Below are 23,244 nucleotides of genomic sequence, written 5' to 3'. Positions count from 1 at the left end.
CCTTCAGGAAGTGCTGATTGATTGTTTGTTCTTTTTATAAGTTCACTGTGGATTAATACTAGCAGCAGAGTAGGACAGATGCAGGCTGAGTGCAGGGACATTGACAGTGAGTAGTGACCAATGCCTGTGTATAAAGATGGACAATGCTTCTCCACTTATTCCCTCTATACAAAAATGACAGAAACCATCTTTGGGGAAAAAAGTTATTGGCGTGTACTTTGATTTTTTAAATCTGGCCCATTTCCCTTCTGCTAACACGAAGGGGGCGGGGTTTATGAACTACACTGTAGCCAGTCGCCAGGGGGGCGATCGAGATGTTTTGGTCTCACTTTTGGGGAGCATTCATGTCGTCCATCTTTATATACAGACATTGGTGGTGATAATTAAGCTACCAGTTAAATATCTCTGAGCCGCAGATATACATAACTGGGAAAGCAGGCACACTGAGTCCAGATTAGATAGTTTGCATCCTAATGAAAGTAAAAACCATTATCAGATTACTGTGTGTAGAGCTTCTCATATTAGCCACTTACGAGAGCTGTATTCTCTGAGCCCAAACTGCCCAGTGTTCTTACCATGCTCCCACTTATCTACTTTGCAATGCTTTATTGAATTGAAAACAATGTGGTATATTGAATCTGACAGATCCACAAATTACAACTGTGCAGTGAAAAGCAGAAAACAACCATATCAGGGCAGAGCAGTAAGAGGCGAGTCATCACTGTAAGACAAGCAGCAGGAGAGAAGAAACTGGCTTAGCTGTCAAGGGTGAGGCGGCTCTTAATTGGAAACGCTACCTACTATGTATGAATGAGTCCTGTTTTAGTGATTACTGGAGTAATGGCTGGAAAGTTGTTGAGAGGGATGTTGAGATTCTGTGATGTGAGGATTCCCTCGGCCTCAGGCTCACCTCTTTCACTGAAGAGAAAGTGGGTGAGCAAAGCTGCTGCTCATTGCAGCGTTCCCATGTCACTGTCTGCAGCTCTGCAAGGATTATTCCGAAAGCAAAGGGAATTGGAGTTTAACTTAGAAGACCATTACCCTGTTCCTGCCAAAATTAGTAGATGCATAGGTAAAAAGTGTTAAAACTAACTTTGTTTGCTGCTACTGCTGCCAGTTTCAGATATGCTGGGAATATCAGCAACCTCCAAATTTAATGAGCACCATTCTCAGAAGTATACATCTAAATGAGATCAGGTATGTTGGTAAAGCAGGAACATTTAAGATCCCTGACAACTGATTTGAGTATAATTACTCTGTAAATTATTTATGCATGCATAAAAGTCACTTAGAAACTCTGCTGGAAGAATAAGTAATGCATTACTCAAGGACACAATTCTGCCGCATTAGGTTATAGTTTAACCAAAACAGAATACAACACTTAGATGAAGATGTTGGAGATAAACAGTGAAAGGTGAATAAAGCATACAAATGACTTAACTGATCACTTTTAAAGGGGCACCCCTGCAAACCTAAACTCGGCTAATAGCACTCTAATCGCTCAGATGCCCCCTCCCACCCAAGCTCATAAGTAGTCCTTTTGTTCCTGCTGGATCGATGCACTGGGTTAATGGCAAGAGAGCTTGACATTTTCAAGTTCGTTACACCTTTTTTGTCCCGGTGATTTGAGAGAACGGGCCACTGTCTCCTCTGATAAAGCCAGCTGATCTCTGAGGTGCAGGGGACAGATGAGGCCGCTCTGCTGGAAGGCAATCTGCATGTACTTCAGAGTTTTATCTGCGTGGTGAACACCATTGTGGTGTTGAGTTACCAGGGAAATGGGGGCTTTGCTGGTCATGGTGTAACAGGATGTATGGAGAGCTGTGACATCATCCTTGTGTGTTGAGGTCATTGTGGCTAGTGGGAGTGTGTGTGTTGACTTGAGAAGAATAATCTCTCCATGGTGGCTTAGGGAGGCGTCGTGCCAAGCAGGCTACTGTTTGTTGTTTTTCTTTTTAGCGTCGGCTCACGTTGCTCCTTTTACCCTCTGTGGTTGGCATGCCTGAGTTACAGCCATCTCAGCAGAGGTTGTTTAAATTTGCACACATACATTATTAGTCCACACGCTGTGCCAAGCGCAAATCAGTGTGCAGATTTGACATATGTCTCTTTAAAGGGTGTTTAAGCAGAAATTAAACTTGTCATCACACATTCTCATGATCAGAACAAATCCAAAATGCAAAAGAAGTAGAATTACTGAAAAGAGAAATGTTTGTTGATACGGATACAGTTGCATAATTGCTTATTATTTTCTCTACAAATGCAATTTGTGGAACTCTGTGGAACTTTTGGCAACTCATACTGCTAAGGACCGCTGTTTATGTCACGAACCCCCCATTTTGTTTGTGCATTTTGCACAGACTTGCATACAATAACCATTTAAGCTGTGGTTTCATGCTTTTCACAGTTCAAGTAACACATTACAATATCTAAAAAAAAGAGTGTTGTTGTAAATAAGTTGCTCTTTGCTGATTCCAAGGGTTAGCACCCACTTCATCATGAGAATTCAGTACTCTTATAACAAAAAACAAATATTGGCAAGGTTGAGGAAGCTGTCAAGGTTTAAGATGAAGGGGTCCTTTAAATGTGAAATAAGTAGGTATCTCAGGAGGCACACAGAAACAAGTGGTTGCCTGGCAGCTGCTCAGAGACAACATGTTGTGTGAAAGGTCATGACAGAGAGACGGATGTCTGCCACCCACAAACAACATTGTACATTAGAGCTGTTCTTATCCAGAAGCTTCAAGGTTCGTTTATGCTGACTCACAAAACTTCACTATTTCTGTTTTGTTCCTCTTTGCTTTTACAGCATCGGCCAGCTCTCTGCCTGAAATGAGCTGTCTGTATTTTCTGAATGATGCTTGTGGCAACCTCATTACACATCCTGAAGTCAAGAACTGAGCCTTAACTGAGATTGATCAGACTCTGAGCACATCCAGGGAGTCAATGAACCCCAGAAAGCAAGACTCTCTGTTCGGCCTGGCGCCCAGTTTGTTTGCACTGTAATTACCCAGATTGTAGCAGTGCCATGGTAGACACAAGCACACACAGGGGATTCACCATGGCGAAAACAAACAAAGATGCACACCTCTGTCCAACAAATGGACTCTAACGCCTCAAGTCCCATTGTTTTATTTGTAATCATTATTTGGACCAGAGACAAGCCAAACGTGTCTCAGACAGGTCACAACAAGCCCAATAGTAACCCAAGCCCCCATGTTTTTTTTTTTTGTTTTGTTTTTTTGTATGGTGTGCCCTTAAAGTTTTTGACAGTAAGCCGGCCTGACTAACTTACCTGCTGTTTTTAAACGAATCAGGGGTCTGAGCTTTGAGTCCTTTTAATTAACTCCTGTATCAGCACAGGTGGATCAATGGCTGGAGACACGTGGAATAAACACGCCTGTTCAGAGAGCTGAGCTGAGGTGGTATGGGAATGAGAAGGGGGTGGGGAGGGGTCAAATATGTGGTACGGCAGTGATGGTGGTTAAGGCTTTTGCCACCTCAGCACTTTGGAGCCTCATTCAAACTGACCCGTCATTTTAATGGTATTCTGTATATCTGTGTGGCCTGGAGGTTTTGACCAGATAATCCTATTAGGGGGATATTGTGCAAATTTTTCTCAGCCTTGGAAATATTGCTGAATTATCATATCAGAGTTTGGACCATATAGGAAGCAGGACAGCATTAATGTATTATTGCTGTTGACTGACTGGACTGCAGCTCTTCCATTCACGTACATTGTATGACTTAATCTTAGATGCCTTTTTTATGTCACAAAACAGCTATACATCATGAGAACAAAATGATCTGTCATCCATTGTCATTCATTTTCCATAACTACTATGGCCTATTCTAAAACTGTGCCCAGCACACTGTGCCTTATAATGTCCTGCACTGTCTTCTTGAACGTGTAAGTCAGTAAGGACTTAGAAGGGACAACGTGTGAGAGATACAATCTCATCTCTGCTCAAAGGCACCTCTGGGAAATGGGGCAGTAAATAAATTGCTTATATAAATAGCTCTGGTGCTATAATCCATTGTTGATGAGGTCTCTGACGCGACACAAAAAGATTTTGAAAATTCTTTTGTTCTTCGGATTAAAAGAGCACTTGACTTTTGACTCACAGAGACATCAGGTCATCAGTTTAAGACGGGGACATTCAGTGATGACAACAGCAGCACTAATAGACAGGGTACTGCCTGAATAAAATGACGGCGACTCATGGTCTCATTAGCTATCATTGAGAGTGAGTGGGTTTGCTAATGAAAGCTGACAGCCAAAATTGTTGTTCTCGGTCACCGAGTTAACACCATGCTGTTTGTCAGGGTGCATCTTTATGGTGCAACTGCTGCGTGGTATTAATAAGCATGGCATTCATGTGAACTAATGCTACTTAGCATAATCAGCACGATTGGGGAGGACTTCTCCCTTGGCTTCTGACAGGCTGTTCCGACTGGGACTGTTCCTTTAAATTTGCTGAGGTCTTTTTGCTGCTCATTTAATAGGCTGAGGCGTTGCTGCAGGTGTGCTATAGCTATGCTTGTCCAGCTCTTCCTTATATGACAGACCTGGGAGTGAATGAGAAATATCTATCTGTATTTATTCATTTTCGTGCATGTGCATACATGCACTTTCTTCTCACCCTTTCCTTGACGGATACTGAGGAAGAAGCTGTTGACCTCAGAAAGGGCCGTGGTTTTCTCATCCTCATTCCGCACACGGAGGTCAAAGAGGAACGGGCCGTAGAGTCCCACAACCTTCTGCCGGAGAAGGCTAGCAATGACCCCTCTGCCCGCTGTCTTCACACTGATGTCTGGCATGTGTGTGTGTGTGCATACCCTGCAGGCCTTGCGTCAGTTCAAAACACACGCAAGCCTTTCACAACTTCACACACATAAAACCTTCTTTCTCTTGTGAGACTGGAGATTGTTAGTCAGCTGTTTGTCTGAACGCTCATTCAAAGCCTTTGATTTGAAATGAAGCGGTGAGCAAGACGAAAGACAAAAAGCAGCATGGAGAGGTGGAGATACTAGACATTTCCATTCTCGCTATACTGTTACTCATACTTTGCCAGCTAACTAGCGCTCCACCATTCTATAAATAGGATGGAGGAGATGGTGGAGAGGAGACTTTGTTGGAGAATGCATTTCCATGGAGACAAGTCTTCGTTGGGCTTTGGCTTTGTGTGCAAAGAGCCATTATGCAGGACAGGATTCTGGGCTAGTTTAGCTAAAAGTATGTGCTGTGTTTACATTCCATATTTAGTTGTTAGGACAGTGTTTCCATAGCAGCCTGGGAAAGCCAAAATAATAAAAGCTTGTTCATCTCTGTTGGTTGCAGATGTCTGAGTTTACTCCAAATACAGTAGTGTCTACTTTTTGCCAGGGAAATGACATGTAGTAGCTTCTTGCAAATCACTGTGTTTCTAAAGTTTAAATAATCTGCCTCACTTAATACCACACACATGCACAGACAATATTCAAAGCAAATACAGCAGTGGGTCGTCCCCTCATGCATGCAAAATATCTTGTGTGGAGATTAAAATCTTATTTTCATAAACCAGAGAGTAGCAGCGTCTCAGGCTTTTGAATTGCACTGGAATCTCATGACCAGTTGGCAGCATGTTTGAAGTATGTGAATGTGTCTGCCACAGTATAATTGTGCTCCATTATGTTGCTCTTAAGGTATTTAGAAGTGGTCACATGTCCAGCGTGTGGCGGCTATATTAAATTATATGAATGTTTTTGCTTCAGCTGTTTCCTTGTTTTGCTAATGTGGGTAACAGAGTGTAACTGCTGTCTCCGGGGTATTGATCTAAGAATGGGCGCGGCTCTTCGCTGGTCCTGTGGCACATATGGAAAAACTCAGCTGTTATTTGTGTATCTTCTGTGGTGCTTTGACTGCTGTGTAGGCCATATGCAACAATATGCAGGGAGAAAATTATCTGCTTGTCAGAGAAAGCCTACTGAGGTATTCCACTGTACAGCTGGAGCATCAAATTCTTGTCATCCAGCCAAACAGTTTCCAGGTATTCAGCCTGGCTGTTGTTTTCCCAGGGAAAAAGTGAGCAGCAGTGAGGATGCAGAAGAGCTGAGCTTAGCATCAGAGCGGATCAGTAATGTACCCCCAGCTGAGCTTTCAACTCACACTGCCAGTGTCTTTACCGACCCAGGTCCTGAGGGGAACCCTGGGGAAATCCCAACCTGGACATGAACTGGATGAGAAGGCAAAGGGATGCAGGGGGGAAGGAGGGAGATGGAGAAATGAAAGGGAGACTGTGGGAGCAAAAGGGGAGGTTAGGAATATCTCCTTCTCCTCCTCGATAGCAGCACAATGGCTGTGCTTTTTTGTGACCTGCCTTAGGCAACGTTTCTAAAGTTACAATGTACTGAGTTGTCTAGTAAATCCAGGTATTTCATACCAGCATTAGGTGGACAGGAGAAATTCTACTTGCCAAAAACCAAGGCCACAAATTACATGTGCGTGTGACTAACAGAGGCCGGTTTAGAGGCGAGTAAATGTACAGGTTCCTGGAGTTTTTCAAAAGTCCTGGTGCTGCTGTTGCCTGGGTAACACTTAGCACACTGAAAATGTCCTTTGAGAGTTGAAGGTTAGCCATTACATTGTCTCCTGTTCTCTGCTTCTCATGCAAAAATGGCTTCTCCATCCTTGATATCATCCCATCTTGCCAACAAGTCTTCCAGCTTGAAATATAGGTTGTTCGCCCTCACCCTCTGAATGTAGGAGCGTCTCTTGTAATAGCTCACCTTCAGCGGCAGGCACAAAACCTACTTGGTTAGGTTTAGGAAAATCTCTCTTTTCTCCCGTCTTAATTACTACAGACTCTAAAGGTTGACTAACAATAAAATGTAACTATGAGTGAGCATAATAACAGGCAGGCACAGACGAACTATGGGCTCATTTTCTTATAGGAAGACAGTCTCTCTTTAGCAGCACAACAATTTCCCTGTGCAGACACGGACTTGGTAGAAAGCCTTCTTCACAACTCGGCTACCAGGCCACTGCATTGCCCTGCACTCTTCACTTCCTTCCATTCAGCCGGGCTCCTCGGAATAAATGTAATGCTACGATGCACAGGCAGTGGCAGTTTCATTTCAGTCTTGAATTATTGATTTGCCTTTGAGGCTTTCCTTCAAATTTATACCTCCTTTGATGCAAAATTGAATATAAATTATTATTTTGTCAAGTATAATTTGAAGAGAGTTGCTGTTGCTCAAGTTTCATCTTTTCCTTCGCTTATTTTGCATTTGTCACAAAAACCCACAAGGAAAAATACAAATGCAGAATACATTTTGTGTGTCTCAGGCAGTGGGAGTAGGGTCATGTTCCGCAGTCTGTTCCCTCACATATAGAAATAGACTTTTATCTGTTGGCAATGCTGGTGGAGCAAAAGCCACAAGTCTGCGGCTGTAATGAAAAACAGATCAAGATGGGGCGGAGGTGTGTCGAAATTTTGATATGACTTTGATATCTGTACTGGCAAAAGTGATCAGGACCTGTGGTGGGTGGACATACCGCAGAAACAACAGTTTTCCCTTAATGTGGTTAAGTGCCTCTTATCTCTTCACACAGTTATGTAGCTGTGACTGCGTGTGATTTCTTTTACCATTTCTCCCTTGCAGCATTTAAAACTAAATTGAAATGTACATCAGTTTCATGAAATAGCATCAAAGGTGATCGGTCAACAGCACCCTTGGTGACTAGAACATCACTTCCAGTAGCTGCTTCTTTGCAGTTGTTTGTCTGTGGAAAACCTTTGATGTGAAGGGGCAGAACAAAGTGTTTGCATTAATAGTGTCTAAGATACAGTAGCTCTTAAGCAGGGCCGTAATATTGCGGGTCAGCGCGGTTACTCCCTGATGTAAGGGTGTAGTGGAGATGATATACAAGCTCACCTCACAGTGTCTGAATTGTGCCATAAGAAGGACATGCTGTAGGGAAGAGGACAAGCCTTTCAGTCAAGTGGTGTGGGTAGAACCTGTGGCCCCTTTAAACTACAAAATCAACTTGAATCTTTAAAATGTAAATGATGTGCTTGGTCAAAAAGGTTGCCGGAGAGGGAAAGCAGTTTAACATATGGCGTTAGCAGTCAGAACATTAGTAGGGATGTCACACATGTGACACTACATTTCTGATGCAGCGTTTTGAATTTCACAGCCTGTAAGCATAGACCCGAACCACTTTAATGTATTTCACAGAACGTAGACGGTGCTGCTAAAATTAAAACCATCCCTTACGTGTACTGTAGTTATAAATGGGAAATTCAGGTATGTAATGCAGGTAAATCGGAAGTAGTGGGAAAATCCCTGCATTCTTTCATACTAACGACCATCCCATGTGCCTTTAATATAGCAATATTTTGTATATAGAAACTTGTCATTAGGAGAACTTGCTCATTCTACTAACCTCAGCTTCAGTTCCAGCAGAGACAAATGACAGACCCATAAAACCTTGATTGATGTTGGTTGACTTGAGTTACAGTACAGGCTGAACTTGTAGTCAAAGCTGAGCTGCAGACTTGTAGGGTTACTCGAAAAGCCATCTGGATTAATAGCTGTTTTGCCCGAGTGAGACTCAGCCTGCAGAGACACAGTGTGCAGACACCCATCGTCCCATGTGCTCATGCAGCAGCAGGCTGTTGTGAGCAACTTCTTCCTATTTTATAGACCCACACATGCAGTAAGCCCCAATAGCTTTTTTTTCTGCTTGCTTTGTACATTTAGGGCCACTTTAGTTTGGGAGCACGCCAATATTGAGTGTAAGCCATATTTTACTCAATATATACAACATTTGGCTGTGTTACTCGATTTTATACCTAATAGTGTAAACAGTGAATGTTGGTATCGACTGCTGCATTTTAAAATTGAAAATGTGCCCTTTTCTCTTCCAATATTATGACTTAACACAACTATTCATGTAGCTTTGTGCCAGTAGGTGGTACTTGCTATTTGTGGACTTCAGTGATGCGAAGAATGAGTGCTTTGTAATGATTACACACACGCGCCGAGGCCAACAGACGAGTAGAGACACACACTCAGACAGAATTTTCTCCTGCACAGTCCTTTCTTATGCTGTTTCTCTCTCTCTCTCTCTCTCTCTCTCCTCTCTCTCTCTCTCTCTCTCGTGCCTGTGTTTCCTCCCCCTCACGCCCACGCTTCTACTCTCTGTACTGCTGATCATCAGCTTTATCTCCATGGCTTGGAGGATGTTTGTGTGTATTTCGCATCACAAACAGCAAACAGCGCACTCCATACAACATTTCAGGTTTCCCCTCAGTCTGTTAGCTCTAACCCTGTGTGTTTCAAAATCCTTTTTGTCCTTCCTTACTTCGTCATATTCAGTTCTTCCTTGTTTACAGGACCTTAAGTCCTCCCTTTTAAAAGCTAGAAAGGATTTTCAAAGCATGATAAACTCAGCAGTGAGTTCTGACATTTCCAGGCCATTCTGGCTTTCTAGCAATACCAGCAATGTAATGGTGTTGCTCTCCCCACCCTTCTAAGCTTTATTTGGGTAACACCTGGGGCAATAAATCAGAAAAATATTTTTATGTTAGATGGAAGACTTTTTTTTCCCCAAGATGCATCAGCCTTTCATTTTGGGAGGCCAAAATGTCCCATAGTCTGCATCTGCTTTCCTTTCTTTGTCTGTGGTCCAGCTCTTACGGTCCCCGAAACACCTGGGGATGAAGCTGCTTTGTTGCCATATTCCATTATGAATGAAGGCAGTTTTCAGCCCGCCCATTCATCTCTGCTGCAGCAGGAGACGCTAAGCTGTCAACCTCACTCGCTGCACACCCCGCCTTCGTGACCCTGTTTGCGTATGTGTGTGTTCCACATGAACAGTGAATAAATGGCAGAGGGTTAGTAAATGTTTTCACCGCGTACGTATGCGGGTGAGAATCCACATTTCCCAGGTGAGACATGGTAAAGGGGAGGTACAGACCGTGCAGCCCTCTCTCCTTCTGTCTGGTTTATATTGGTTTGTCGGAAATTGGCAGCGTGGCTCCAGTAATTTCTTTGTCCAGCCCTGCTGCAGAGCTCCCACACCCACACACACACTCACACACACAATGTCCTTGAGAGAAGAGGCTGACAGTTAGGTTCAGTGGGAATGTGTCTACATCTATGATGTGGTCAGTTTGAGTCCTTGAATCCTCTCAGCTTACCTGGACAGGCTATTTTCCATCTGTCCTTGAGCTCCTATCTTTTATATGTCTGCCTATCATCTGAGAACATCCGGGGAACCCCTGCAAGTGGATCAATTCTCCTTAGCTTTAAAGGACTTTCATTGGCCAGCGGTCACTCAATAGCCCCCCCACCGCTCTATACCCTGTATGTGCATGCACTGGGTACCAGGGTGTGCTTAATGTGTTGGAAATTTCATTTAACTTTCCTCTTCCCCTCCCCTATCTCACTCTCTTCATCCCTCCTCTTGGTGGACAGTGATTGCCTGCAGCCTCCCCACTTTCTCTTCCTATTACCCCTCCTTTCTCCCCCACCATCTCCCTGGGGCTGACTGCCTTTCTCGTAGTGAAGGAGATGCAGAGAGGGTGAATGAGCAAGGCAGGAAAAAGAACTGAGAGAGGAAGATAAAGGGATGGGGAGAGATGGCTAGATCAGACTGCAAATCACTTAAATGTACACTTAAATACATGCTGGTCACTTTGGTCCAGAATCTTTGAAAAGTTGCAGCTGTGCAGTGTCTGCTCACATATGTGCGTAAAGATAAAGCATTTAGACAACAGACTCTACATATCATTCTCTGTGTGTACTCACCATGCAATATTAAGTAGCTGTGTACATCTGAACATATGTGAGGACAACAGGATGTGACGAAGGGAAAAAATGGCCGGCCCCTCTCTCTATAGGATGCCTTCCATTTACCATCTGCTGTAGTGGGTAACTCACTTCACTGGGAACAGATAGCATTCCCATTAATTTGTTTGCAGTTATCTCTCAGCAGCTTCTTCATCCACTGGGCAGATATGATCTGTTGTGTGAAAACACACACCCATACACACACATATGTGCACCTTGTTCTCACACCTGCCTAACCCCTCTGTCATGTCATTTCTGTTAATGAGCGGCTTGTTAAAGCCACGCTGAGGAACCGGTGTTTGCTATTTAGTATTTACCCTTAAAAACAGATTTCCATCAGACTATTTTTAGATTTTTGGATAATTTAGTCATTTATAAAGTCGGTTATCGGGCGCTTGATATTTCCACTCTCTTGCACTTTCATAAATTAAGATGGGTTGGTGCTTTTAATTGTCGTAATTTCACCCTGCTGTGACTTGATCAGTGGAGTTGTCAAGAGTAACATTACCAACTGTTTCCACGTAGGGGATTATTTTCAGAATTAAACTGTTGAGGCTAATCGGTATTAGGCAGACTGTAGCTGATGTCGTCTTTACAGAGTGCACCCACAGGCCTATTCGATTGCACAATCTTACACAGATGCCCACTTAACTTAGCATCTTTAACATCTAAGATTAACCATCAGCCAATCTGAGCCGTGAGATATCTTGAGTAAGGAGACATCCGAGTCCTCTGGCTGCTTGCTGATGAGTCGTTTCCAGTAATTAAAGCTGCTGAGGATCACGTCAGCTCAGGCATGTGTGCAGAGGTGACAAAATGCTGAAGGCCCTGGCTCTGAGTTCATGTAAACACGCCAGTATGTGTTGCTGCAGATCAGGAGCTGCTCAGGTGTCAAACGCAGCAGACTGACAGCATGTGAAGCATGACGGATAAAGAGTTGGTGTGATTGGAGCTACCTGAGAACACCCTGCACCACGTGGAGTCTGGGCCTGATGTGTCTGTGATCGGTGGAGATTGGTCCCAGAGCAGCAGCAAGCTCATAACACACCGAGCCATAAGTCAATCAGTAAATCAATACGTGGCAGCCAGTGGTTGCTTATTTTCTCACAGTGACAAGGAGTTTGAAGCACTTTCCTTTTTAAGTCTTGATTGTGTCACACATGATGTGGCTGGACCTCTGACACATGCCATATCATATTAAATGTAAAATGTGCCACTCAGTCTGTGTTTTAAATTGTGCTGCTTTTTTTTTCTGAACACATACATGTTTTTGTACAGCTGTCCTAGCAGTGTCTTCAGCAGGCTCTGCTTCCGAGCTAATGCTGGGCAAGAATGTCATCCTGATAATAACTGATAAAACTATGCACAATTTTTCATATCATATCAGAGTTGCGCATTTAGTTTTACTTTAAAACCATCACCGGGAATAGGTTTTAAAGTAAAACTCGAAGCTTGAAACTGCAACATCGGCTCTGTCCTTTTTTTTTTTTGAGTAACTTTACTCATAAATAATGTAAGAGGATCTCCTGGGTTTTGTATCATGCAATAACAAAATTTATCATAAACTCTTATTCTTTCCATTGAAAAGTCAGCATCTTTCAAAGCAAGAGCTCTGCTGACATGCTATTGTGGCACCAAGGGGTTTGAATCTGTGCCCTCGTCTTAGATTTTTTTCATTGCTTCACATACTATAAAAGCAACAACAGGCTGTGGCAGTTCAATGTGATTATCAGGCTGAATTGACCTTCATCCTACACTTCGGGTTTGCAGTCTTCTTAGGAGTGTGTAGACAGCGTGTATCCACTTACACTGGTTAATACTGACACAGTATTGCTGTGTACTTTACTGAAAAATGTCAAGTTGATTACATTTTGTTATTGAATAAAAAATATTGTGCTAATTATTGTTACCACTTTCTTGTCCAGCTCTGCTTCGCGCTATTCAGAACTACATGTCTCGCTCTGGTCAGCAGTGATTGCTTGAAAATGTACTTTTCTGCAGGCTGGGTAACAGTATGGGATGTTTTCCTCTTCATTGCAATTATTTGAGGCACTGGATTATAAGCAGAAAATAGGTCTATCTCCTCACCTGTCTTCTGCTTTTTGTATTTGATCCAAAGGAAAAGGTGCTGTCAACGAGGACTTAACCAACTGGGGCCTCTTGTATCAGGAGATTAAAGTCGGGTGTTTTGAGTGTGTGTATGTTCTGAATGAGCCTGTTCGGTTTGTTGTAGTTGGTATCTAGAGAGAGCAGCTGCTGTCCTCTGTGGCAGTCTAATCAACAGAAATAGACGGGGCCTTCCTTCAATGGGCCACAGACCTGGTGGTGCAAAAACGTCACAGCTATTTCCTTAAAGAAGAACTCATATGTAGGTAGTGTGTGTTTATAAGAATAATTAGTTATGTTTTAAATCACACTAATGCCTGTTGGAAGTAATCATTTCCATGTAAAGCAACATTTTCAAGTTCCAGCTTTGACATTACATCTTTGTAGTGTTTCATAACTTTTTATATCAACATACCTTTCAGTCCTTTAAGTCTATCTTCAGTATTGGTAGGGTCAGAGTATAGGATGGGCTCATCTTGTCCCCATTTAAACACAAGGAACTTCATTGTTCAGAACAGTGGTTTATACTGTCTATGTACATAGTCTTTGGTTAGTCTTTTGTTATTTTCGTTTCATTCTTTAGCATTAAACCTTATTAGCAGATATGTGATTTCTTATTAATTCTGTGGTGTTCATTCTTTCCACATTAGGCTCACATTTATTTCAGTTAAACCTAGTAGTGTTTTTTTTTTTTAACAGGAGCTTATTGACCCATACAGGCATAATATCCCATATATAACTGTATTTCTGCAGTTTGAATTTACTGCCAGAATGAAAATGAGTCAGTTTGGTTGTTTGGCAGAGACCTAGCTTCAGTAAATATGCCACATCACGGCGTCAACAAATTCGACAAATGCTGTTCCTCCTCCACAGAAACAGACACGGAGATTCTCTTTATAGTCGTTGGCAGTCTTGAACACAGGCCCCTCCTATGAGTTGACGCCTGACTTGTCATAGATAAGGAAAAAGCAATAATCCTGTTGCAACATGCTATCAGAGTACCAAGGTCCTTTGCCTATCTTAATGTTGAGGACACTGTGTGTGAAACTTTTACTGTGATATTACACTGTAAAACCAAGGCTTTACAGCACATTTCTTTATAGGGACTACGAGTGTGGTCAGTTGTTGAAATTGGCCTCCTTAGGGGGCTAATAGTCTTCTCCAGTTTGTGTTGAAAAGAATATGTCAAACATAATTGTGAACAATGGAAAGTCTGTTTCATTAACTGCCCTCAGCAGTCTGGTTCTGCTTGTTTGCAGTTGTGGAAGCTGAGAGCTGGAGGAAAGAAAAAATGTCATCAGTGCTGGTTATCGCAGCACCTCTCCAGAGTAGCTAATGGTTGAGCTTGACTGTTACTGAACCTCAGCGGGTCTGCATGCTGAGACGTGAAGATGTTCCACCAATTAAAATCACATATCATTCCATGAATATGTATTCTATGGATTTATTTATCTGAGAGAAACTACAGACCTTATTTACCAAAGTGCTGGTTGAGTAAAGACAGGTTTGCATGTTACCACTGGCAAAAACTCAAATGGGCACAATCCAAGCCGCGTCCTTGCTCATCAAGTAATCTACCAACACTGAAAGTCATTAAAGGAAAGGTAATTATGTGTGTAATAACATGTAGAGGGAGAAGGTGTTAAGCAGACAACCATTCATAGATTGGAGCTCTGACAGCGTAAAGGACACAGCAGCTATTTCATTAGAGAATTACTGCTGTACCAAGGCTTCTCATGCCAGCCTTCTTATTATAGGCTGTTTCACTGATTACTATTGATTAATTAATGTAAAGCTTACATTTACTTTCAGCGTGGTGGTGGCTTAGTGGTTAACTCTGTCATTTCACTGCTGGAATCCACCAGCCACACGGAGCCCCTCTGTGTGGTGTTTGCACGCTCTTGTCATGTCTGTGTGGGTTTCCTTCCACACATATACACACACCTTGAGGGCTGTGTGTATATGTTGGTCCTGCGATAGACCAGAGACCTGTCCAGGGTGTACGACACCTCTCGCCCAGTGCATGCTGGGATAGACTGAGCAGTTTAGAGAATGGACTGATGGAAGGATAGCTTAAATTTAAAAAGCTCAAGCAATTACCTAAATTCACTCACTTTATTTTAAAGGAATGGTTTGACATTTTTGGAAATACACTTATTTACTTTCTTGCAGCGTGTTAGAGGAGGAGACTGATAGCACTCTCAGTTCTGTATGCTCAATATGAAGCTGCAGCCAGAAGCCAACCTCACAGTGACGATACCAAAGGGCTGCTAGGAAGTAACTGCACCAAGCCATGAAACAGCCTGGCCCATTACCCTCCATAAAAAGTAAGCTACATTAAGCTAAGCTAAGCTAATGGGCTGTTGGCTGTAGCTCCATGCTTACCTTAAAGTCATGAGAGTGGTATTGAGCTTATTGTTTAACTCTGAGGAAGAAAGCTAGTCATTTCCCAAACCACTAAACTATTCACATTGGTTACTGCATTTTCAATTATAATCATACAAAAGAAAAAACAAACAAACAAAAAAACAAACAAAAAAAAGACAAGCAATTATGAATGTGATTGACCAAAAATGCTCAGAAAAAAATAAGTGGTTTAAAACTTCTTGCAAACAATGTTTTATTGCAGCTGCAAAGTGTGTATGTATACACACACACACACACACATACTTGCATGTTTTTTGTTTGCGCCTGCTGTTTACTGTAACTTTTTCATTTTTCACAGCGTTGCCTTAAATTTACTAGTGAAGGTTGATGCCTTTGAAAATATAATCTTCACGCCTGACCCTTCTGGTTGTAATTGCTTACTTGAGAAAGCCTACAGCAGGTTTGTGGAGCGGTAAAGTACAAAGCAGCTTGTATTCTGATATTCTGATCACAGTCTCCCCTCTGGGAAACTAAACAAGTCCACATAGTTAGGTCTAATATGAGGAGTTAACAGGGAGCACTGGCTGTTGTTCAGTGTGTCCGGTCAAGGTGCTCTCAGTGTGTTTATTATGGAAGAGTAGAGTATCCCACTTTATCTCCATCTAATCTTTCCTCAGCACTGGGAGGCAGGGAACATCTGAGTGCGTTCACTGACTTTGAGGGTGAAAGTATTTTAGTCATTCCAGTCTACCGTGACCCTGTGCCATACATCTGCCCACACACATACTCACACACACACACAGAATTGAAAAAATTTCTCTTTCTACCCAAACAATCACAAATACGCTCACATCCACAGACATCAAAGCAGCTGTTTTTTTTCCTGCTATTCCTCAGCTATGATAACAGTCAGTTTGTAAGCAAACTCATTTGTAGATAGTGGAAAAAATTCACTGCTAATCCTGGTTTAGGTGTGGAGCAGCTGCAGGCCGGTCAGCTCTTTCATCTGTGACTGACAGTCGCAGCAGCAGAGATTGCCACACTCACTTCCCCCAGTGTCTACAGGAAGTTTCACATGATATTTCTACTCTCGCACTCACAGCAAGAGGTGAATTGCGGTACAAAGGAAACTGGCCTTTGATGGGAATAGAAAATAAAACACAACTACCACTTTCACGCCCCATTGTTTTAAGCCTCTTTTTAGCTCATAGCTCGGACTGTAGGCCCTGATGGTGGTTGATTTGAACATAGCATGAGGTTTGCTATTTTCCATCTTGTGTTATGATTATCCCGAAGACTTTGTTTCCACTTTGAGCTAATGACGATGCTCCCTGATTTGACATTTGTGTCCGTTTGTGTCTTTTCTGCAGCAGGACGTACTGTCTGCTCCTTTCACCCGTCAGACTGTCAGGAGAGCACATGGCCTACGGTCAGCAGCCCACTCCACACTGTTCACCCAGCCTCCCACTGCCCTGTCTCCACAGGTTAGTGTGTCTGCATGCATGTGTGTGTGTGTGTGTCTCTGAAGAGAATTGAAAATAATAGATTGTCTCACTTTGTACAATCCATATTTATTAGGTCGGTTGTGTGTATGTGTCTGGCTCATTGATGTGCACAGCACATGAATCCAGAGCTTCTTTATATATTGACAGCAGCGAGTGTCTGCACGGTCAGCGCTTTCTGTCGCCCTCGTCACCCAGTGCATTTTCTAAAGTCATTTGGAAAGGTCAGTCAGGAAATTGTTGTGTCATTATAAAGCCAAGATTTCAGATTGTTTTAGATATCAGATCGATACCAGCCAATTGAATATTGGCAGTCTGCGTAACCTGCGTCATTCTACCTTAAAAAGCTGCCAGCTACCTTAAGAGTTTCAGTAGCAACTGTTAGTTTATTCCCTTGTGATCTTTTTAAATGACACTGTGTAAATGTAACCCACATTCAACGCAAAATATTTTCTGTTGGCAGTCTCAGTGTAGATGTATTTTAGGATTGCTATATCTAATAAATTCCTGTCATCCAAATCCCAATAATCCCTTGCCACTTGTTCCTGCTATGATTAGGAGTAATCTGTTGTTGTGTCTATTATTTTCAGTTTACCACTGATTAACATGCGGGGCCTATTTAGCAGAGAATCCTTTGAAGGTTGGCGAGGTCACCGAATGGCAGCCTTTTGATAAATTCATCACCAGGAGAAACCTTTTCAAACGTGTCCAAAAAGCCCACTGTTCAAAAGCAACCTGTCCACCGAGGTGTCATAGCCCTGATCCAGTGTTGTTTACATGAAGCAGTGTGCGCTGCCAGTTTCCCGCTGCACCTTAATACAGCCTGCAAATCAACACTTTGACAAGTATGTATTTGGATTATAAACACAGGCAAGTTTAGCAAATGTAATGTGCCATGTAACAGTGGAGAACAAGCTGTTTCGGTGACATGGTGTGACCTTTGGTATGAAAGTAAATGTATGAAAATTCCACCAAGTGATTTCATCACAGTGCTGCTGTGTGATGGGTGTGAAACAGACACTCAATAAATGTTTGAGCATGCAAAAAAGTTTTGCAAATAGTGTTTAGTGCCACACAGGGAGAGTTTACATCAGCACAGTCGAATTCGAGTCACCTAAGTTATCATAATGTACTTAATTGACTTGCAGATGTTACAGACTGCCTGGTACTTAGGGGCTTTGAGGCTCAAAGTTGTTATCAGACAAAATAAGGGATGACTCTGCGGTTTTTTTTTGTGCATGTGTGTAGATGGCCTCAGTGCATTAGTGACATCAGTGCCATATTAATTTCTTCCTCAGTTACAAGCAGGATTGACTGTTTCCATCTGTTTTTGGATCACTTTGTGGTAAAATCCAGCGAGAGTTTTATTTGTCTCGCCTTTTTCTGCAGCACTGTGTTGCATTAACAGAGTTACAACAAAGTCGTGTCTGTTGTTTTCCACATAGATAATGTCATAAATATATCCTCTTTCTCACCTGAAATCTATCTCTCCTGAAAACCTTGGCCTTGTTAGCAGCAGCTGACACGGCCCACTTAGTATCTATTCAGGTTCTTTTGATCAAACCACACGATCTTCATCAGCAGATGATGGACTTGCCGGCTCAGAGTTTCATCATCTACAGTCTGCTGAAGATGATAATGTGATATGATTGAGATCCTCAGAGCGGCTACTAAATGAACCTTGTGCTGAAATTTTTTTGGTCGGCTAATGTTGCAGTTATTTAGAGCATAATTAAAGTGGGTATGCATAGGTCTTTACACGTACGAGTGAATTTAGCCTGTTCTTACATGGTAGCTCTCGAGGATTAGTACAAGACTGTCGTGGTGTTTTCAGCATAAGGTGTCATATCAGTGTCCTTCCAGTAGAACATGACGACCAGTCATAAGATCTGGCAGAAAGACTTTCTGGCGCTGCCGCTTGGTTTTTGTCAGACCACATGTCTTTGCACTTGGTATTCCTGTGAGTAAGGTCCAGCTAGAATCCAATAAAGGAGACGCATTATGTTAAAAAGATCAGCTCAAGGTTAAGTGTGTATATTTTTCACCAGGAAATGCGCTTGGCCCACCAACAAGCTTGCATGGGATGAAAATTTTATGATGAGAACAGGATATTTGTTCCTTGAGTGCTTGCAATCCTTCTGCTGCTCAGAGCAGTGCATTAGCTCATCTGCTCTTCTTTCTACAGTATGCCTGCGTGTTTTGTGTGCATTTGTGCGGTTACGTGCATGGGAGCAAGTGTATGTTTGGTGTGCTTTGTTTGTGTTGGTGCATGTGTATTCATGTGTCATTGGGCTGTATGACACAGAGAAGGCCAGGCATGGGTTTGCACAGGGTGGGGGTAGCTGTACGGTGAAAAATGAGCTGAGGCTTCCCTCGGACTGTGTTTACATTTAACTGCCACAGTACGCTCAAAAAGGCATTGGGTTGGGGGGGGGTTGGTGAATGAGAACAGAAGAGATGTATATATTACTTTCACTGCCGGGAAGTAAAAACATCAGACCTGGGTTGTCCTATCAAGGCCTTGTTTACACTGGGGTGAAACAACAGAGCTGAGACCCAGTCGATAGTCCCGAGTGTCCCTCTCCCCGCCACGTAGCCTCCAGAGGGAGAGCTGTTTGTTCAGAGGGCAAGGGAGGGAGGAGACATGGGAGGCTCAGCAGGGAGTGTTTGCTTTGCTGGGGCTTGTTGTCTCTGCTCGGTAGGCTGAGGATGATATTGACATGACCACAGAGGAAGGAGGAAACGTCAGCAAAGCAGTGACACCCAACAGGAATTTTGGGAGAATGAAAATCAGGTAGCATAAACTTGTTAGCTTTGCAAACATCCGTTCTTAACATGCCTGCTGCGCTGTCTGGCATTTGTGTACATCGTTGTTTTCATTCAACACTTCTTTTTTTCTGTTCCTTTTTTTTATATCACTGACACCCCTCTCCCTTGTTCCTGCATTGCTGCAGTACAGGCACTTGTCTCCTACTTGGCCAAGCCAGCACTCCCTCCCTCCCCTCCTCCCTCTGTCGTTCCTTGGCATTCATCAGTTTAGCTGCAGCTTCCCACGAGGCCTGATGGGTCATGGCTGCACACTCACTCACTCTCACACACACACACGCACGCACGCACGCACGCACGCACGCACGCACACACACACACACACACACACAGCCATTCTCAGCAGCACTATTCAAGCATGGACCTCTCGACCCATCTGCGACTCAGCTCCTACAGATGGGAGCCATGGCAATTTGGAGAAGTTGTCAAGTGTCACTGCGACACATGAAGAGAGAAATCTAAATGGGGAGGAAACAAGTTGTTGGTTTCTCACTGGAGAACCATCCGTTTCATCCACTTCGTGCAGTTCATGCTAATGCATATGTAATAGTATGTAAGATTAAATTGCAGGGCATATTGGTGGATGGACTGAAAATAAGATAGATGAAACAAGAAGATGTTCAATAAATTCTCATGGGAGCTGGTGTAGATGTAGTGTAAGGAGGAGGAAGGATCTCTGCTTTTCCTGCCTTGTAATGTTCCTATGGAAGGCAGCGCAGACACAGATTAGTACAGAAATAACATTGTTTGGTCAGTTCAGGTGTTTATTACTCTTTCCTCCATCTTTGTAAGACAACTTTGCTTGTAATCTACACTCAGTTGGGCAATCACACATTGTCCAATCTCTGGCAGGTGTGTGTAGGTCAAGATCAGAGGTGGGTGCTTTATGCAGAAAGCTCAATGTACAGTCAGTGTGTTGAGAAGGTGGGAAATGATCAGTCACAGAAAACAAAGGCTGCTCTTTTCTCCAGGAGGCAGGTGTGTTATGAAGAGAGCAATGAAAACAGTTTGTTGCTCTATTTAAATGATACATGTAACTGTCCAAGCAGAAGTAGCAAAACACCATTTCCCCCTGCAGCAAAAGTTCCCTTTAACTGTTTTTAGAGTGCATCTCTCTCTTTCTGTGTGCATGTTCACGTTTCCATCACTTCCTCTTCTTTTACGGCATCAAGTCAACAACAGTTTGTGCCATGCCGTCCATTTACACTGATTGACCATAAACGATGTGGGATGGCTAGGAGCTCATCATCCACCCCAGTCAGGGTCCGAAAGAGATGTTTGAGTGTTGTCACAAAGTGTTTGTAGTCACCACTTGTCTTTAAAACATGACTTATTTTTAGTTGTGTGATGTGGCCGTGAAGTTTGAAGAAGCTCTTAAGAAAAACCATAAATGCTTTAGTCGAGTTGTTGTTGTACTCTGAATAAATCAACAGCTATTCTCCTTTTGTAGGGCCACATAACACTCCGCCTTTTCACAGTTTTCATTCATTCACACCTGTCAGATCTGAACACACAATTGTCAGCCACAGAACTTGCCTAAGAATTATCACATTTTTAAGTTTTCTTCAGTATCGCAGTGACGCAGTGATGGCTGTCTGGATATCCATTGCTACATTGCAAAGGGGAACTGCTAGTAGGGAATTCAGCTTTTACTTTTAATGGTGACAATTTTCTAACTATCAGTATTTTTTTTTTTTTTTTTTTTTGTAACCAAGGCTCTGAATGTCGTGCCAACATTGTTGTTATATTCCTCTTGGATTTTGTCTGAGGGTGGTGCCAACAGTGACAGACTTTGAAAACACCTAGTTCAAACTGAGTGTCCTTTCTCTTGTCTCAGCTGCACCTTTTTGAAGGAGACTCTAAACCTAAGTGGCCGTTATCACAACCATGCCCTGTCGCACACAAACACACCCTCACATCTGACGGCTGAGTTGCGAAACACCGCCTTTCCTTTCCTAATCCCAGAATGGTTTTCACGAGAGACTAGCCTAAAATGTCGTTTGTATAATTAACAATTACAAGTTGTGCAACCCTCTCTGTTTGATTTGCTCCTCACTGGCAGTGTTGTGTATAAAAGGAAAAAAAGCCTGTGTGTGTGTGAGGGTGTGTACAGTTTACCTCAGAGGCTCAAGCAGTAATAATCAGAGCTGATAAACTATCAAAAGATTGATAGCACCGATTGTTTTGTACTGTCCCAACGCTCCCAGTGGGGGCAAGGGGAAGAATGAGCTAAATCTGTAGTTTCAAATGTTTTTGTTTCCTTTATCTTTCATGCCTGGCAAGGAAAGAGAAGAGCCAAGGAGAAATAAATGAGGAAAAACACAGTTGCCACACTTCAGCTACCCGGGTTCTATATAGTATGTGTTTATTCGCTTCTCTTAGTTTTAGAAAATTGCACTGCTGCTGTTATCAGATGGCTTTTCTAAAGTTCACCCACCACAAACACAAATAATCCTCTGTTCTACGTCAACATCTAGAAAGCGCTAACAAATTTGTTCAGGTTAAATTAACTTAGCAGTTAATCGGGATATTCCCAAGTCCGTTGTGATATAATAGTGTGTTTTGAGTGAGAAGAGTCATCACAGCTGCTACCAGATTTCAAGTGTCATGTAAGCTGAAATGAGAAAACCAGTTCTGCTCCGTGTCAGTGAGGCGATGCTGAGCAAAAGAGTTTTAGTTTGCGGCCTTCAAATCAAATTGATTATTCCCTTGTGACTCACAGATACCGGTCGGCTTAGTAAAGCTTAAAACTACCTGTAAGACAGAGATACCATCACAGTGTCTAATTACGTTATTGATCTGTTTGTGTGTCTCTGTGTTAGTACCCTGCATGAGTAAAACCGCAGCAAAAAATTTTTTATTTCTGTTTCCATTTTCAGACAATGTGTCTGCAGGGTGAAGGTAAATAAAGACATCCTGAATATTATTAAACAAAGCAGTGAAGCTGGGATGTAAAGAATGGCAGTGTCAATAGGATTGTGTGACTCCAACTCTTTTTTTCCTAGAACCGCTCCCAAAGAGAGGTTTCAGCACATTGACAGTTAAACACTGTGTAAACATAATCTCTGCTAACTTATTTATGGAACAAGTCGTCAGTGAATTTCTGTGATTGATCACTCAGTCAATATGAAGACAGTAGGTTTTCTTTCAGGATGTTAACTGACATTTTCTGGCAAAGCTTCAGTTATCTGTTTGAACAAACCTATTGATGTTCACACTTTAAACTTTCATTGATTGTAACCTGCCCCGAATTCAGCAACTCATCGTCGCTGTGTAAAAGTTAATGTTGGCTTTAAAAGAACAAGCAGGAAATTCCTGACAAACTGGTACCGGGTGGATTGACTTTAAGTCTTCACTCGGGTCCTTTTACACATTGATATTGTCAGTGTGTGCTGCTCAGTAGAGATGGGACAAACTTAATTTGGTGAAGAAATGTGTTTGTCTTTTTTTTTTTTTTTTAGGATTTTAAGGATGGATCATGATGTTACAGCAATGAAGACGGTATTTCAACACTGCTGAAAGACTGTATACTGTCGGCATTTCAACAGTATACAGCCATATATCACAGTAATACAACCAGCATGTGGTTGAATCGTGGTTGACA

General features: G+C 42.6%; 1 protein-coding gene across 2 annotated transcripts in view; it reads left to right on the top strand.

Annotated features, from left to right (window-relative positions):
- mcu (mitochondrial calcium uniporter) overlaps positions 1-23,244 on the top strand; it is a 53,409-nt gene that overhangs the window by 7,288 nt on the left and 22,877 nt on the right. Inside the window, exon 2 of one of the 2 annotated variants that reach the window (XM_041049889.1) lies at positions 16,683-16,796. The exons of the other annotated variant lie outside the window; for it this stretch is intronic. Within the exon in view, the coding sequence (XP_040905823.1) occupies positions 16,683-16,796 (114 nt within the window). The remainder of the gene's footprint in view (positions 1-16,682; positions 16,797-23,244) is intronic. 2 annotated transcript variants of the gene reach the window in all.

Source organism: Toxotes jaculatrix, chromosome 11, assembly GCF_017976425.1.
Source record: "Toxotes jaculatrix isolate fToxJac2 chromosome 11, fToxJac2.pri, whole genome shotgun sequence".
NCBI lineage: Eukaryota > Metazoa > Chordata > Actinopteri > Toxotidae > Toxotes > Toxotes jaculatrix.
The sequence above is the reverse complement of the archived record's forward strand: the minus strand, read 5'-3'. Positions and strand labels throughout refer to the sequence as shown.